The 16,317-nt window shown below is 51.9% G+C and overlaps 1 protein-coding gene across 5 annotated transcripts in view; it reads right to left on the minus strand.

Moving 5' to 3' along the window:
- LOC137628806 (eukaryotic translation initiation factor 2D-like) overlaps window positions 1-16,317 on the minus strand; it is a 301,426-nt gene that overhangs the window by 238,591 nt on the left and 46,518 nt on the right. For all 5 annotated transcript variants that reach the window (XM_068360030.1, XM_068360031.1, XM_068360032.1 and 2 more), the window contains exon 2: window positions 14,786-14,841. In XM_068360030.1, coding sequence (XP_068216131.1) covers window positions 14,786-14,841 — 56 coding nt within the window. The remainder of the gene's footprint in view (window positions 1-14,785; window positions 14,842-16,317) is intronic.

Here is a 16,317-nt window from a genome sequence, read left to right on the forward strand (position 1 = left end):
ACACATCCAATTCCTTTGGGACCTTATCACAAAGAGCTCCCATGATGTTCAATTCGTTAATTTTGATACTACTAATATTACTTATGGCATTAAACGCTTCATCGTGACTTTCAAAAGATATCCAAGAGTCCCATTTTTCATCTCCAAGTCTCATCCTTATTTCCTTTATCAATCCATAGCACTCAAATGCTCTATATATATCATCATAATTTGTCTCTAATGGGATTTGGGAAACATGAAGGAATCGTAGTTTCCCTGTGTTACCCAAATTGCTAGATTTTTTAACATCAGTAGAGTGGTCCTTTTTAGTTCGAAGGTCGTCAACAGAGTTTTCCCTAATTACAGTAGCAGAAGTTGTCAACAGTGCCGGGGGGGGAGTCAGCAAATCCAGGGGATGGGGAGTCAGTATTTGAAGGGTCCATATTTAAGGGTGGGATTTTCAGGTTTTTTGTTGTTGTTTTGTTGGGGTACCTGCTTGAGAATTATAAGAAAGTATCATACGTTGGAAAGGAAATTTGTATTCTCCACTATCGGCACAATGAGAGTATACTTCCCCGATGGTCCACTCCATACCCTACCCGAAGGATAGCATCAAAACAGATATAGAGGCACAGGTGTAAGCTGAACCCGCCTGTTAGGACTGAGACCAAAGTAATATGGAATCATCCTCCCCATATCTGTAATGATGGGCTTCCGGCCAAAAGCCAAGAGTCCCACCTCAAGAATTGGATCCCCCTGGATTCCGATGACCCAACTCTTGAGAGTAGTTCCGCCAAAAAGGTCCAAACCATCTTTGGGATGGCTGAGATCATCCAATACTCTCATATATAGCTTTGAATGCGTATACCTCCCAACCGTGATCCCTTCTCCCATTCATCTAAGCAGGCAGTAATAACGAATGTGGAAATATCCACGCCATTTAAATAAAATAGAAAAAAATAGATAAATAAATAAATGAACAAATAAAATAAATAAATAAATATATATATATGCATACATCTACATATATATATAACTAAGAAAAATAATAATCATAGAGATAGGACAGCAAGATGAAAGAAAGTTGATAAAATTAGGAGAAGGTCGAAGTAATATTAAGCAGAAGAAGAAGATGAAAGAGAGAAATTTAGATTCGAACTGGGGGAGCAATTTCCCGAAGTTCGAGAGCCCTCTTGCCCGTCACCAAGATTCAGCACGGGAATGAAATGCCGTGCTGAAGCTCAATGACTTCATCAAGGCATTCTCTCATTAAGAGGGTCAAGGACAGCAAGACTGACTTCGGAGTGTCCATTTTGAAATCTGTCTTTCGCACAAACTTGTTGAGAGCTGACAGGTCTATCACCGGTCTCCACCCCCCCGTCGCCTTTTCTACCAGGAACAGGCAGCTGTACAAACCTGGCCCTGGGTGCAGGATCTCCTCCATGGCGCCCTTTTCCAACATCGTGGACACCTCTTCTTGAAGAGCCGCCCTCTTCAACGGGTCCTTGGGTGCCAGCCACTCCGACAGGCTGGCCGGAATTAAAGGCGGGGGTTCCGTCAAGAACGGTAGCCTGTACCCCTCCTTCAGTACGGATACTGTCCAGGGCTCTGCTCCGTGAGCCTTCCATGCTTACCAATGTAGTCTGAGGCATCCCCCAACCTGAGGCTTGGGCAGGAGTAAGGGGCCTCCCACTCTACCTCCTCCTGGAGGAGCGGCCTGAACGGCCTCTCCTGGAGGCAGAATACCCTGTTCTAAACGAGGCCGACGCTGCTGGAGCTCCTCTACGGGGGGGCTGAGGCACTGAAGCCCACGAGGAAGAAGGGGCTTCTCTCCTCGTCAGGTTAGGCGGGGCCTGAGAAGTAGAGGGACCGTCTGAGGCTGACCTATTGTAGTGGGGCCTCCTTACCAGTTGAGGCCTGGGAGCGTTCACTTCTTTTCTTTTAGCCACCTTTTCCATGATCTCCTCTAGCTCTTTCAAGGGGAACAATGAGTCACCCCACACAGGAAGGCTCCTCATGGCCCTCGCCTCCCTGTCTGGGACCTTCCGGGAAAGCTACGCCAGAATAGTGTCCCTTTTGCGAAGAACCCAATTCGCTGACAGGGCAAGGGACTGATACGTGAGGAACTTCAGGGTCTTGCCCCCGGAGATGATAAGCTCCCTCAGGAGGCTTTGCTGTTCCGGGTCCGTCAAGTCATATGTGGCTTGAACACCTACCAGTGTGGAAGCCCACCAGTCCAAGAGGAGACGTGAACTAAGTCTTTCGACATCTCCTCCATCATCGCAGCCTCCGACTGCGAAAAACAAATCGGGGCTGTAGAGGCTCTGTCCTCCGTGGCACCCTGTCCCAGAACGTCGAGGGCAGGCTCCACCTTGCAGGCTCCCGGTCGTTGTCCCTCTGGCACATAAACCCTACTCTGTGTCTTGAGCCCTTGGAGCAACTTCGAAGAGCTCTGCGTTTTGGGAGCTTCGGCATTGCCTGCCACAACTCTATCGACATGAGCCCGTCCCAGGACGAGATCTCGGGCCACAGGTAGGGCCAGGGAGGTTTTCTGTTGGACGGGTGCCTGCATCAAGCGGGTCAGGCTGGACCTCCAGTAGTCCTCATCGGTTGTAACCGGTTCTTCAATTCTATGATGCCTTCGAATCAGGCCTATAACCTTCCGATAGGCCGAGTCCTCGGTCGGGGAACCTTCTCTACCGTCAGCAGAACCTTCGGCCTGATCCCGAGGAGCCGGGTCACCGGGCACTCCCACCGGGCGCTTCGGTTCTGGAACAACAGGCACTCCCGTGGTGGTACCGGTCTTCCCCGGCGGAAACCTCCGCACCAGGTTCGGGGGTCAGAACTGGCATCGCCGTGCCGGCGAGGACTACCGTTCGTGCATTCTCTCTGGGGGACGAGGACGCAGATCCCGTGGGCTGACCTGACGGAGGGAACCGTTCCTTAAAGTCCGAGGGCCGAACCAGCTGTGCTGATTCGGCCAGGCTGCCCGTAAGGAAGCACTGTTCCCCCCGCTGGGCGGGGTGAACCGGAAGCTTCGCGGCCTTACGCCTGCCTGAAGCGGCCTTCTCGCATTTCTCCCTGCGAGGGTCATATCTTCGTCTGGAGGATGGCCTTCGTGGCGAGAAATCCCTGGATTGCCGGTCCGGGGAACGCTGCAATTCAGACTTACGGGGAACGAAGACCCTATCACCATCGGGGGACCTACTCCTCCTGTATTTCCTCCGTGGAGAGCGGGACCGTCTCCTGTTGAACCTCGAACGGGATCTTGAGCGGGAACGCCTGCTCCTGGACCGCTCCCTCCAGCGCCGATGTCTCCTCCTGGTTTCTTCTTCTGAAGAGAACGAAGCCCCACCATCCGAAGAGCCCGACGAAACTGTACCACCCGCACGACGGGCAGAAGCGGGGGCTACGGAGGGCTTCGCGACTTGCTGCGTACCAGAGGTAGAGGGTTGTAGGAAGGTTTCTGGAACCGCCATCAGAGGAGCTGGAAAAGAGGGTTGACGCCCTACACTAGGGAACCAGGTATCCAGGCCCTCTTCCATCCGCATTGGGGACCTACCTGGCATTTTAGGGAGCTTCCACCCGAAGGACTCACTTACCGTGGAGTCTAACTTACCCTGGGCGTCGCCAGCTGCCGAAGAACCTGAAACACAGGCCCACGAAGCGGGCGAAGAAACAGGCACATTACTACACCCTAAGGGGTCGTCGGAGGAAACGTGCCCCCCAAGCACAAGGGCAGAGTCTCCAGAACCCCCCGACTCAGCACTACCAGGCCCCCCACTAGCCTGAGAAGTCCCAGCAACCCCCACTTCACACACATTAGACTCCTGGGGAAGAACCCTCGGCTCTTTCCCCGCAACGGACTTACCTCATCCCCTACTCTGGGAAGGGGAAGTCGAGACAGAAGCCCCGTCGGACCGTCCACTGGGTGACAGTAGCGGCGAAGAGATGCTAGATTTCTTGGGCGAACGTTTCGACGACTTCTTCTTCTTAGTGCCGTAACGCACCCACTGAATCTCACTCCAACTAACACACTCAATGCACGTATCCGATGGCGAGCACATCCTGCCCCTACAGGAAGAACAAAGGGAGTGAGGGTCTACTACGGGCTTGGAGAGGAACGCTCCACACGACTTTCCAGCTCTAGGCCCAGGACAACGGCGGATCTGCTCCATAGCACACAACCACAAGGCACAGGAACGAAGGGAATCAAAGGGATACACTTGGGAAGCACAAGGAAGGATAGTGAACACGCAAGAACACAAGGGATAAGCACAAAGCTACCACGCGGTAGCCACGGGGGACACACGAGGCGGACACAAAGGGTCGAGAGAGACGAGAGCGACGTGAGAGTATGGTATCACGTCGCGACCAGAGAACTTACTGACTCACGGGACCCAAGCGGACCTCGACCTAGCGCAAAGGCTACCCTCGGGGCACGTTCTCTCACTCCCAGGTTAGCCCTCCATAGAAAACGGGTATAGGGTATACTACACAAAACTCTGGTCGGTAGAGAGGAGATTACAGGTAACTCCTAAGAAAGTAGTTCGAGGTAAGTATTTGTGTTGGAACAAATTTATTTTAATGTTATTACTATTCTTAAAAATTTTATTTTTTCTTGTTTCCTTTTCTCACTGGGCTATTTTCCCTGTTGGAGCCACTGGGCTTATAGCATCCTGCTTTTCCAACTAGGGTTGTAGCTTAGCAGTTAATAATAATAATAATAATAATAATATAAGCAGTACAATACTGGCTATCTGGTTAATAGTTTTGTATCATTCTTACTCGACCAACACCCACCAAGTTGGTGGCAGTTGCAGGGAGGACAAGATCACCCCCTCCATAGCAGAAATATGTAAGCAGTTGCACATCTTGACATCATCTTGAGATGTTTTTTCTTGCTATGCAATCTCCCAACCTCTTTGGACGAACCGCACATGGCGGGTGGCAGACGAGAACCTCCGCAAAGAGGCCAATTTCCTCGTCACCCCTCTGGAACTGATGCTCTCTTTAGATGCATCTAAAGAAGGCGGGGGGGCACATGCAGCACCAATCCATCTTTGTTCATTGGCCCAAATCAATAAGGTACCAGCATATAACTCTCTTAGAGAACCATTTAGCAGTAGAAATACTCAGATGGACAGAATGCAGCTAGGTGGCCCCATCTGCTCATGTCATTCCTGGCAACAGGAATGAACTTACAGATAATCTGAGCAGGACCACTCAGATAGTGGACTCCTAGTGTCTTTGAATCATCTTGTAGCCAACAAAGTCTTAACTTTGTGGGGTTCCCTAACAGTGGCCCTTTTCGCAACTTGCCTAAGACTGTGCTCCGCCCCTGAAGGAAGAGAGACTCAGCAAGGGGGGAGAGCAGTCTGGGCGAAGGCAGCAACAGCAGTCGGAGACAATGAAATATTAAGATGTGGGAAGTTCTCTCTCGGAAAGGAGAAACAACCTCACACCTGGGAAGGAAACTTTCCCTCGGAAGGAAAGTTGTCCAACCCCTGGAGGCGAACCTCCTGGTTAGTGTTCTAGGATGATATGAAGTGCTGGTCATGTTGTCACAGGAGTACTTCTAAGAGAAGGGATGAAGCCCATGACGACGTCCTCTGAGGGACGGCAGTGACAGCAGATTCCCCAGGCATGAACAGAAAAGCTCTGCTTCGTCGGTACTCTTAGTCGAACGAAGCAAACTGCATAGTTAACTGGGAAAAAATAAAATTAATTATTTAACAGAAAAATTCCCTAGGGAGGAACTCCTAAGAGGAACTTCGGGGAACAACATAAAAATAAGTACAGTGTAGTGCGCCCTTCCTTCCCCAGTCAACATCCACGGGAGAAGGGAGGAGCGGAGTAACTGTAATAAAAACAGAATTACAATTATTCAAAACAGCTAAGAACATGACAAATTTGGAGATAATTTGTATTTTTCCTAACCATACAAACCTTAGCTATTTACATAGGGTATTACTTTCGGCGTAGCTGAAATGACGAGCCATTAGATTTTTAACGAGGGTTAACTACCCTGCCCCCCCCCCGCTAGTTAGCAGGGGGTAGGGAAGGGGTAGCTTGTTACCCCTCCCCCCCACACACTGGTGAGATGTCTCACTTCGCTTAGAGGTAGGACTTGACTTGGGGGACAGGGCTGGCGGGCAAATATAAGTAAATAGCTAAGGTTTGTATGGTTAGGAAAAATACAAATTATCTCCGAATTTGTCATTTGTTCCGTAACCGAAATACAAACCACGCTATTTACATAGAGTGACTTACCCTTTAGGAAGGGCGTAAAGTCCCCAGCCTTACTGGCTTTGGCTTTACCCGGGGACCCGAAATCCGAGTGAGCAGCACTCGAGAAAGGGGGTCCCTGCACCTCACACATTCATTGCTTGCGACGAATGTGCGGCCTACATACGCTTGTGTGTGGAGGAAGTTGTGACTCGTCCTAGGAAGTTGACCTGGAATTCTTTAGATGGAAATCTAGGCTAGGACGTTCCCAATACCACCTCGTCAGGGTATGGGGGACGCAAACAGTATTACAGCTAATACTAGGAGCACAAGGGCGCATGGTTTACCTGCAGAGGTTGAGGTCAGCTATGCAGAGACCAGGATGCTGCTTTCCCCAAGGGAGGGGAAAATGAAGAAAGAAGTAAGGGCCAGACATACTCTTTCAATCACGCAGACTAAAACCGGGTAACAATGCCCCCAACCTTCTGCTACCTGTCCATTAAGGAGCCTGAGGTTAGACCAGCTGTTGTGCAGCCACCACAGGGCCAATAGAGAAGGTATCAAGGATCCTGTGGGTCACGTCCTGCAGGTAGTGGGCTGTGAAGGTCGTTTGACGCTTCCAGACCCCAGCTTGTAAGACCTGCGTCACAGAGAAATTTCTCTTGAAGGCCAGGGACGTAGCGATGCCCCTGACATCGTGCCCTCTAGGGCGACGTGACAGAAGAGGGTCAGGATTCAAGGCATGCTGAATAACCTTCCGAATCCAGGCCGAGATGGTGTTCTTGGTGACCCTCCTCTTCGTCCTTCCTGTGCTCACGAATAACGCTTGCACATGAGGACGGACTGCAGCTGTTCTTTTCAAGTAGTGCCTCAGACTCCTCACTGGGCAAAGTAACAGATGGTCTGGGTCACTTGTTACAGAACGAAGACTCGTTACCCCGAAGGAGTCGAACCTAGGGTCCGACACCCCAGGGTTCTGAGTCTTAGCAACAAACTCAGGGACGAACCTGAACGTTACCTCACCCCATCCCCTTATATGGGCGACGTCGTAAGAAAGACCATGAAGTTCACTGACTCGCTTGGCCGAGGCCAAAGCGAATACGAAAGCCGTCTTCCAAGACAGGTGGCGATCAGAGGCCTGGCGTAATGGTTCAAACGGAGCTCTCTTCAGAGCCCTGAGGACCTGAACCACGTTCCAAGGAGGATGTCTTACTTCTGACTGAGGGCAGGTAAGCTCATAGCTGCATGTGAGTAGGGAAAGTTCTAACGAAGAGGAAATGTCCACTCCTTTCAGCCTAAAAGCCAGGCTTAAGGCTGAGCGATAGCCTTTCACCGCCGAGACCGAAAGGCGCATTTCCTCCCGTAAATACACGAGAAACTCCGCTATTGCTGGAATAGTGGCATCGAGTGGAGAGATACCCCTCCCACGACACCAACAACAGAAGACTTTCCACTTTGCCTGGTAGACTCCGATAGAGGACTCGCGCAGGTGGCGAGACATCCTGGCCGCAACCTGTTGTGAAAATCCTCTCTCCGTAAGGAGACGCTGGATAGTCTCCAGGCGTGAAGCCGAAGCGAAGCTACGGCTTTGTGGAAGATGTTGCAGTGTGGTTGTCTGAGTAGCTCGTGTCGTGGGGGGAGTTCTCTCGGAAGCTCCGTCAGGAGCTGCAGAAGGTCCGGGAACCATTCCGCGTGATGCCATAGCGGAGCTATTAGTCATGGAGAGATTAACCGATAGTCTGGTCTTGTTGAGCACCCTTCTCATCAGACAGATAGTGGGAAGACATAAACGTCGATGTTGTCCCAACTCTGTTGAAAAGCATCTTGCCAGAGAGCCTTGGGGTCCAGGACTTGAGAGCAGTACAGGGGTAGCTTGAAATTCAAGGCTGTCGTGAACAGATCTACTGTCGGGGAACCCCACAAAGTCAGGACTTTGTTGGCTATCTGAGGATCCAAAGACCACTCGGTACTCACTATCTGCATCGCTCTGCTCAGACTGTCGGCGAGCACATTCCTCTTGCCAGGAATGAAGCGAGCCGAAAGTGTTATCGAGTGGATTTCGGACCATCTCAGAATCTCTACTGCAAGATGGGATAGCTGTTGAGAAAAGGTACCTCTCTGCTTGTTGATGTAAGCCACTACCGTGGTGTTGTCGTTCATCACCACTACGGACTGGCCCGCCAGGGTCCGTTGGAACTGTTGAAGAGCTAGGAAAACGGCCTTCATTTCTATCAGGTTGATGTGGAGGTACTTTTCTGATTCTGACCAGAGGCCTGAGATCCTTTGGTTCAAAATGTGGGCCCCCCACCCTTCTTTTGACGCGTCCGAAAACAGAGTCAAATCCGGGGGGAGGACGAGAAGATCCACTCCCTTTCGAAGGTTCTCGTCGTTCAGCCACCACCGAAGGTCCGTCAGTTCCGTGGCTCCTATAGGAACCAGAAAGTCCGGAGAATCGGAGCCTTGATTCCACCGGGACTTTAATCGCCATTGCAGGGATCTTATCCTGAGGCGACCGTTCGGAACTAGACGTGCCAGGGAGGATAGGTGGCCTAGTAGACGTAACCACAGTTGGGCTTTAAGCTCTTCCCGCCTGAGGAAGGGTTCTGCGACCCTCCTCAGCCTTGCTATCCTGTCGTCTGATGGAAAGGCTTTGTGGAGATCGGTATCTAATATCATGCCTAGATATACCAGTCGTTACGTCGGAAGTAGAGAGGATTTTTCGAGATTTACCATGATCCCCAGATCTTGGCAAATCTCCAGAACCTGTCCCGGTGTCGAAGAAGGGTCGACTCCGAGTCTGCCAGGATCAGACAGTCGTCCAGATAACGGAGGAGACGTATGCCGTTCCTGTGCGCCCAAGACGAAATCAGTGTGAACACTCTGGTGAACACCTGAGGTGCTGTGGAGAGACCGAAACACAGCACCTTGAACCGGTAGATCTTGCTGTCTAGGCTGAATCTCAAGTACTTCCTGGAAGACGGATGGATTGGGATCTGGAAGTACGCGTCCTTCAGATCCAGTGTGCACATGAAGTCTTGCGGTCTCACTGCAAGTCTGACCGTGTCCGCTGTCTCCATGCTGAACGAAGTTTGATTGACAAACTTGTTCAGGGCTGAGAGGTCGATGACCGGTCTCCAGCCTCCAGACGCCTTCTTTACAAGAAAGAGTCGACTGAAGAAGCCTGGGGAGCCGTCGTCGACCTCTTGGAGAGCATCCTTCTTGAGCATGGTCTCGACTTCTGCCCGAAGGGCTAACCCCTTTGCTGATCCCATGGCATAGGAGTTCAGCGACACTGGATTCGCTGTCAGGGGAAGTAGAGATGTCGTGAATAGGACGCGATAACCTTGGCCGATCACGGAGACCGTCCAAGAATCGGCCCCAAGTTGCTGCCACCTGTGCACGCAACTTTTTAGGCATCCCCCCACAGGTGGACACGCAGGGGGATTGCCGATCCTAGCGCTTGCGGCCTCGGCCGCTACCCCTAGAATTCTTTCCTCCCTTAGAGGATTTGCCGCGCCTTCTGTCCTTGGTTTGAAAGGGCTGCGGCTTAGACACCCCTGTCTTAGCTGCCGGAGCCTGCTTCGGTGTCTTGCGAGGTTGCTGTTGCTGTTGGGGCGCTGGAGGCTTGTAGGGCCGAGATGTAAGGGCCCTCTGGAGGAGAGAGTCCTGATTCGATCTCCTCCACCTCTCAGCTGTTCGTTCTATCTCCTTGGGCTCAAGCAGATCTCTCCCAGCAATGGAGGAGTGCCTGAGCCTGCAGACATCCACGGCGGGGACCTTCGGATGGAACCTCTCGGTCACTGCGTCGCGACGCTTGAGGATTGAGTTAGCCCACAGTTTAGTAACCTGGTGAGCCAGGAACTCGATCGAACGCGTGCCCGAGAAGAGGAAGGTCTCCAAGGCCTTCCTATTGCTCTCCTTGGACAGATCCTCAGAGCACAATAGGATGCCCAGAGATCCCAGCCAAATGTCCAGCCACGAAGTTGCCTGCATGGCACTCTTCGCGACCTTCTCTAGGCTCAGGATCTCCGACGCTGAGAATGTCACCTGCCGAGCGGAGAGCTTCTCGAGAGAAATTCCCCTGGTCAGCTCTTCCACAGAATGGTGAAGTGGAAGAGCCATACTGGACTCCCCCATGATCTCGAAGTACCTCCTCTGATGTACTCGAGGAGGCGGGAGGAGTTTGTGCCCGGCAGAAGAACGACCGGAGGAGGCGAGCTCGGAGAGCTGGGCTTCGACCCTGTCCCTGGCCCCCTTCACCCCTTTGGACCAAGGCAAAGCTGCGCTGGTCTTAGGGGGTCTCTGGGTGCCGTAGACTTGGTCTAGCACCGTGTCCTTGCCCTATCGAGGGGCAGTCTCCGGGTCCTTAAACTTGTTGAGTTGCCTCATCAAGCTTAGGACCTGCCAGAAAGCGTGTTCTGAATCGAACTGGTCTCCTCCTTGGCAGCTAAGTCTCCGGTCCCCAAAGGCTCATCTTGGGGAGACACGTGGACGTTCTCACGGGATCTGGTTGGCTCTGGACGGATCCTGGATGACAATTTAGGAATCGTCTTGGAGTCCTTGGTCTCCCTCCGAGGAGGAATACAGGACTCCAGCAAAGAGGTCCGGAAGGAAGCTTCTTCGCGAGAAGTTTCTCTCCTAAGAGGAGGGGTTCCTCCCATTGGTGCCGTGGGAGACCCCTGCCTCACTGGACTCTCCTGAGGACGGAAAAACCTCGTCCACAGGAGAAGGAGAAACCGACCGCGAAGGGAAAGGAGCCTTCCTGATGGACCTCTTGGGAGCCAACTTCTCCCGGGGAGAAGTCACCACGAAGTCCACTCCTCTCCTTCTCTTCAGCGGGGATGAGTCTGCCGTTGGTTTAAGTCCCAAATCAATGAGGGCAGGCTTCACAGCCTGAACCACTGCGTTCATTATGTGACGGAACCAAAGCTGACGGGTAACTGACGCAGTGTCAGTTATCCCTGCTGGAGGGAAGGGGATCTCCTGACCCTTCGGAGTGGACACCACGGGGCCTGCCTGAAAAGAAGAAAAAGAATGTTGCATGGACCTCTCCGTAGATCCTTCCTGGTCCTGATCCTGGTAGGTAATCCTACGCTTGCGCGGTGGCGATCCAGAGGAAGACCTGGAAGTTCGCGTCCCTATCAGTTGGCCGCGCTGATGATCCCTGCGAGAATGGGGATCGCGGCGGCGCTCCCGCGAAAGAGCATTCGAGGGATCGCGCGCGGGCGATTTCCGAAGCGCGGGCGCGTTGTCGCGTGGAGAAGAATGCGCGTGGGCGCGTCCGCTCGCTGGCGAGTGGCCGCGTGAGCGAGCTGGCGAGTGGGCGCGCAGGCGAAGGGACGCGGCGTGTTGGCGAGCGGGCGCGTTGGCGAGCGGGCGCGTTGGCGAGCGGGCGCGTTGGCGCGCACGTGAAGGTGCGCGTGGGCGCGTAGGTGAAGGGGTGGGCTGAAAACTAGGCGACCGCTGGCGGCGCGTAGGAGAACGACGACGTTCGGGAGAGTAATGTCGCGAGCGACTTGGCAAGCGTTTGCCAGGCGGAGAGCGCTGGCACGTTGGCGAGTGCTGGCGCGTTGGCGAGCGATGTCGCGAGGACTCCTGAAAACGCAACGGAGAACGACGGTGCGTACTACGGACAGGCGAACGACTGCGCACAGGCGAGTCGGAGATCTGGGGCAATCAGCCTGAAGAGGGCGTTGGCGTTCAGGAGAGCGTTTGCGCACAGGCGAGTGATCGCGTGGGCGCGCAGGAGATCGTTGGCGCGTAGTAAGGTTACTGTGTGCATCCGAAGAGATGGAAGGAGAAGAACGCGCAGGCGAACGCTCGCGTACAGGAGCTCTAGATGGGCGCACCGGAGAGCGCGTGCGCTGCTGCGCAAGAGCAGAAGGGAGCGCAGGGGCGCGAGGGCGAGGCGACGGGATGGAACCCTTGCCTAAGTCCAGATCTGGCGATCGTGGACGCGGTGGCGATCGTTGGCGTGCTGGGCGCGCATCAGGAACAGGCTGCGTAGTAGCGCGGCTGCGCACAGGAGAACGAGGGCGCTCAGGAGAACGGAGGTGCGCCTTGCGCACATCAGGAACATGAGGGCGCTGCTGATTCACAGGAGACCTGCGAGAAGGAGAGCGCTGGCGAGCAGGTGATCGCTGGCGAGCAGGAGAGCGCTGGCGAGCAGGTGATCACTGGCGAGCAGGAGAGCGCTGGCGAGTTGAGTCCGAAGACTAACTCTAGAGAGTGCTTATGCACTACTGCACGCGAACGCCCAGTGGGTAGAGTCCCTTTTCCCAAAAGGGATCGGTGCCTGTCGGATGACAGGGTGAGAAGGCGCCCAAAGCGCATCTGCAGCCAGGAACGGAGAAGGCAGGTCGGAAGGTCTGGCCGGCGAAGGAGATCGTGAACGATCTGCGGAGAGGTCAAGGGACGATACTGCGACGGTCTGCTTCTGACGGGGAGGCTCCTCCTCAGGGGAAGGAGCAGGCGAGGAAGACCCAAAGAGGCGCCTCCTAACTCCCTTATAGGGAGAAGGAAGTCCTCTGCTGCGGAGAAGCCAACGGGCCTTACGGCGAATTCGACCTCGAGGAAGGGCGTCCAAGTCATCAGTCCTCCGAAGAGGAGTCTCTGTCAGCGCGCTCCCCCGAGAGGGAGACCCGCCCGCAGGAGAGACCGTGGGACTCCCCTCTCCCCTCGAAGGATGTTCGGAGGGGGGAGGAGAGCCTTCAGCAACGTCCGCAACAGGCACAGCATCAAGGGTTTGACCAGACCCGTCGGAAGGCCCTCCCAAGACAGTGTCGACAATATCCAAAGGGAGTACCTCAGGTATTACCGGCGACTGTTTGACCGCCGCCCCCAGCTGGATCAGGTCAAACTGGGCTTCCTTGGAGGGCGAGCCCTTAAGCCCCAAGGAAGCCCAAAGCTGGAACAAATCATTATTAGAGACAGTTTGGTCATATTCATTAAAATCCATAATATCCTCCCCGGAGGAGAAGAGGGAGCTACCACGCTAAGGGAGGCAACGCCCTCTCCCGCACCCCGAGGTCGGGAAACACCACTAGGGCCTGCGCTACCACTCGACGGTCTCTCACGAGAGACGGATTGAGTGGGAGCTTCGGAGGAGGTTCGGGCGGCGGAAGAGGAGTCCTTAGAGCCTTCCTTCTTCAAGGCTACCCCTGAAGGAGAACGGTCTCTCTTGGACTTCTTCTTACGCCGACGGCCGAACTTCTCCCACTGGGAGGAAGACCACTCCCTACACTCACTGCAAGTATTCTTTCTCTCACACCGTTGACCTCGGCACTCCGGGCAAAGGGTGTGAGGATCGGTGTCCTCCGCTGACATGAAGGTCCCACAAGGGCGCCAGCGAGTCCAGGGCACTTGCGCATAGCGATGATAACGGTGGAGGCCAACTTCCAAACACACAGAACTAGAAAAAGCAAAAAACAAATTAAGGCTGTCAACAACGAGGACGAAGACAGAAATGTCTGTACTTTGTCTGAGCCAAAAGTGAAGTGAGACAATTCACCAGTGTGTGGGGGGGGAGGGGTAGCAAGCTACCCTTTCCCTACCCCCTGCTAACTAGCACGGGGGTAGTTAACCCTCGTTAAAAATCTAATGGCTCGTTATTTCAGCTACGCCGAAAGTAATACCCTATGTAAATAGCGTGGTTTATATTTTGGTTACGGAACAAATTCACTAATAGTGAGAATCACTGATCCTCCGAAGGGAAATGTTCCCCATGGAGAAAACCTGAAAAGTTAAAATTACAATTATAATTTCACTAAAAATAATTGAGACAAACAATCGGAAGCGCAACCTAATCCGCTAACGGGAAAGGAGCTCTTCCCAATAGTACACTGTTGTTGAAAGGTGAACGACCTTGAGAAGAGAAAAACTGTAGTCAATCTCTGAGAGGCCACATTCCCTTCGCTCAGTAATCCACGTTTCCCGTAGGAAAAGGGAAAAGGCGAAGACAATAGTTGAATGAAAAGGGTCCAGGTGATGATGATTCCCCTGCGGCGGCCGAGTTAAAAGTTAAATGCCGACGGGAAGACCAATGGACCAGAGGGCCTTGTTCCGGTGCTAATGTACGCAAGTGTCGTTGTCAATTATGTATCACACGCACAGCACAAACACTGAAAAGGACACTTATCACATTTCTATACACACATATATATATATATATATATACATAAACATGAAGAATGTTTTCATATATATATATATATATATATACATGTATAAGAAAAAGTAAGTTAAAAGACAAAAATTAATGGCAGTCCAGAATAGGCGAGGAGGGAGAGCGGAAACAACCGCTCTCGATCCGAGCCAAAAGTAAAGTGACTAAATCACAGGTGTATGAACGGGAGTGGTAGCAAGCTACCTCCCCCCTACCCCCCCTAACTAGCGGTGTGGGTAGTTAACACTCGCTAAATTTTAATGGCTCGTCATTTCAGCTACGCCAAAAGTATAACCCCTAATAAAACGCATGGTTTGTATTCCAGTTACGGAACAAACCACTATTAATAATGGAGCGTAGGTTTGCATTCCAGTTACAGAGCAACTCGAGACTAAAGATGCAATAATACTTTACCTATCTGAGCCTTTCAACTGTGTTTGGGATTTAACTTTGAATGGCTTGATGAACATCTGAAACAACAAAACCATATGTAATAAATCATCATCATCATCATCATCATCACCTCCTCCTAGCCCTATTGGAAATATGTACAGTAGTGTATAACAAAACAAGTTAAATCATGTCTAACTATTTATCTTCAAGCAACATTTTATCACTAAATTTAAGGTAGCATTTGGGAAATAGTCATAAAAAAATATTTAAAAGGAATAAATTATTGTAAAGAATATAGAGTGATATCACAAAACTATTAGTAAATATGAAAAATTTGGAATACTGTAAATTTTATTTTTCTTAACTATACAAACCTGAAGCTCTTTACTTATGAGTATTATTTCAGTACTAGATGAAAGCTAACCATTAAAAGCTTTAGCAAGGTGGAAACTACCGTCCGCTAATTGGCGTAATGCTATAACGGAGCTATGAGAGCCCTTGAGAGGCTGACCGATGTTCTAAAATTGCTGAGTATCCTTCTCTTCCGACAAAAATAGGGACAAGACGTAAACGTCGTTGTTGTACCCACCGTTGTTAGCATGCCTCTTACCAGACAGCCTTGGGGTCTAGAACTGGGAAGCCTGAGGTTCAGGGGCATTGGGAACAGATCCACAGTTGGAGAACCCCATAAAGTCAGGACTTTGTGGACTACAAGGTAATCCAAAGACCATTCAGTACACCTTATCTGAGATGCTGTGCACAGATTGTCGGCGAGCACATTCCTCCAGTTTGAAATGAAGCAGGCTGATAGTGGTACCAGACGGACTTCAGACCATCTTAGTATTTATGCTGTTAAATGAGAAGAGGCTGCAAGCAAGTTACTTCTTGCTTGTTGATGTGAGCCCACATGTGGCGTTGTCGCCCATCAAACCCCTGAGAGGCCCATCAGAACTGATGAGGCTGTTGAAGGACCAGAAAGTTGACCTTCATCTCTCAAGATATTTAAGTGAAGGTACTTTCAGACTCTGTCCAGAGGCCTGAGGTCATGTGGTGCAGCACTATGATCCCTCGTCCCTTCTTTTGATGTGTCTAAGCCCAGCATCAAGTCCGGGGGGGGGGGGGGGGGGTGAGAAGGTTACACTGGAGAGAACATATCCTGAGGCGGCCATTGAAAACTAGACAGGCCAGGAATGACAGGTGTCCGAGGAGAAATAGTCAGTCTGGGCTGGGAGTTCTTCTATTCTTGAGAAAGGGTCTTGTGATCTTTCTTTGCCTCGTTATACCGTCTTTGATGAGAAGGTTTTTGTGGAGATTGGTGTCTAGAATCATTCCCAGATATACTGTACCAGTCTTCTGAGAGGGAAGTAGGGAAGACTTCCCCAAGGTTTACCATGATCACCAGATCTTGATAAAACAAACTTCAGAAGTTTCAGTGCTAACGCAAGGTTGCCACCGAGTCTGCTAGGATCAGTCATTCGTCCAGAAAATGGAGGACACGGAAGCCGATCCTGTGAGCCCAGGATGGGTGCTGTGGAAAGACCGAAACACAGTGC

Source organism: Palaemon carinicauda, chromosome 36 (genome assembly GCF_036898095.1).
Source record: "Palaemon carinicauda isolate YSFRI2023 chromosome 36, ASM3689809v2, whole genome shotgun sequence".
Lineage (NCBI taxonomy): Eukaryota > Metazoa > Arthropoda > Malacostraca > Decapoda > Palaemonidae > Palaemon > Palaemon carinicauda.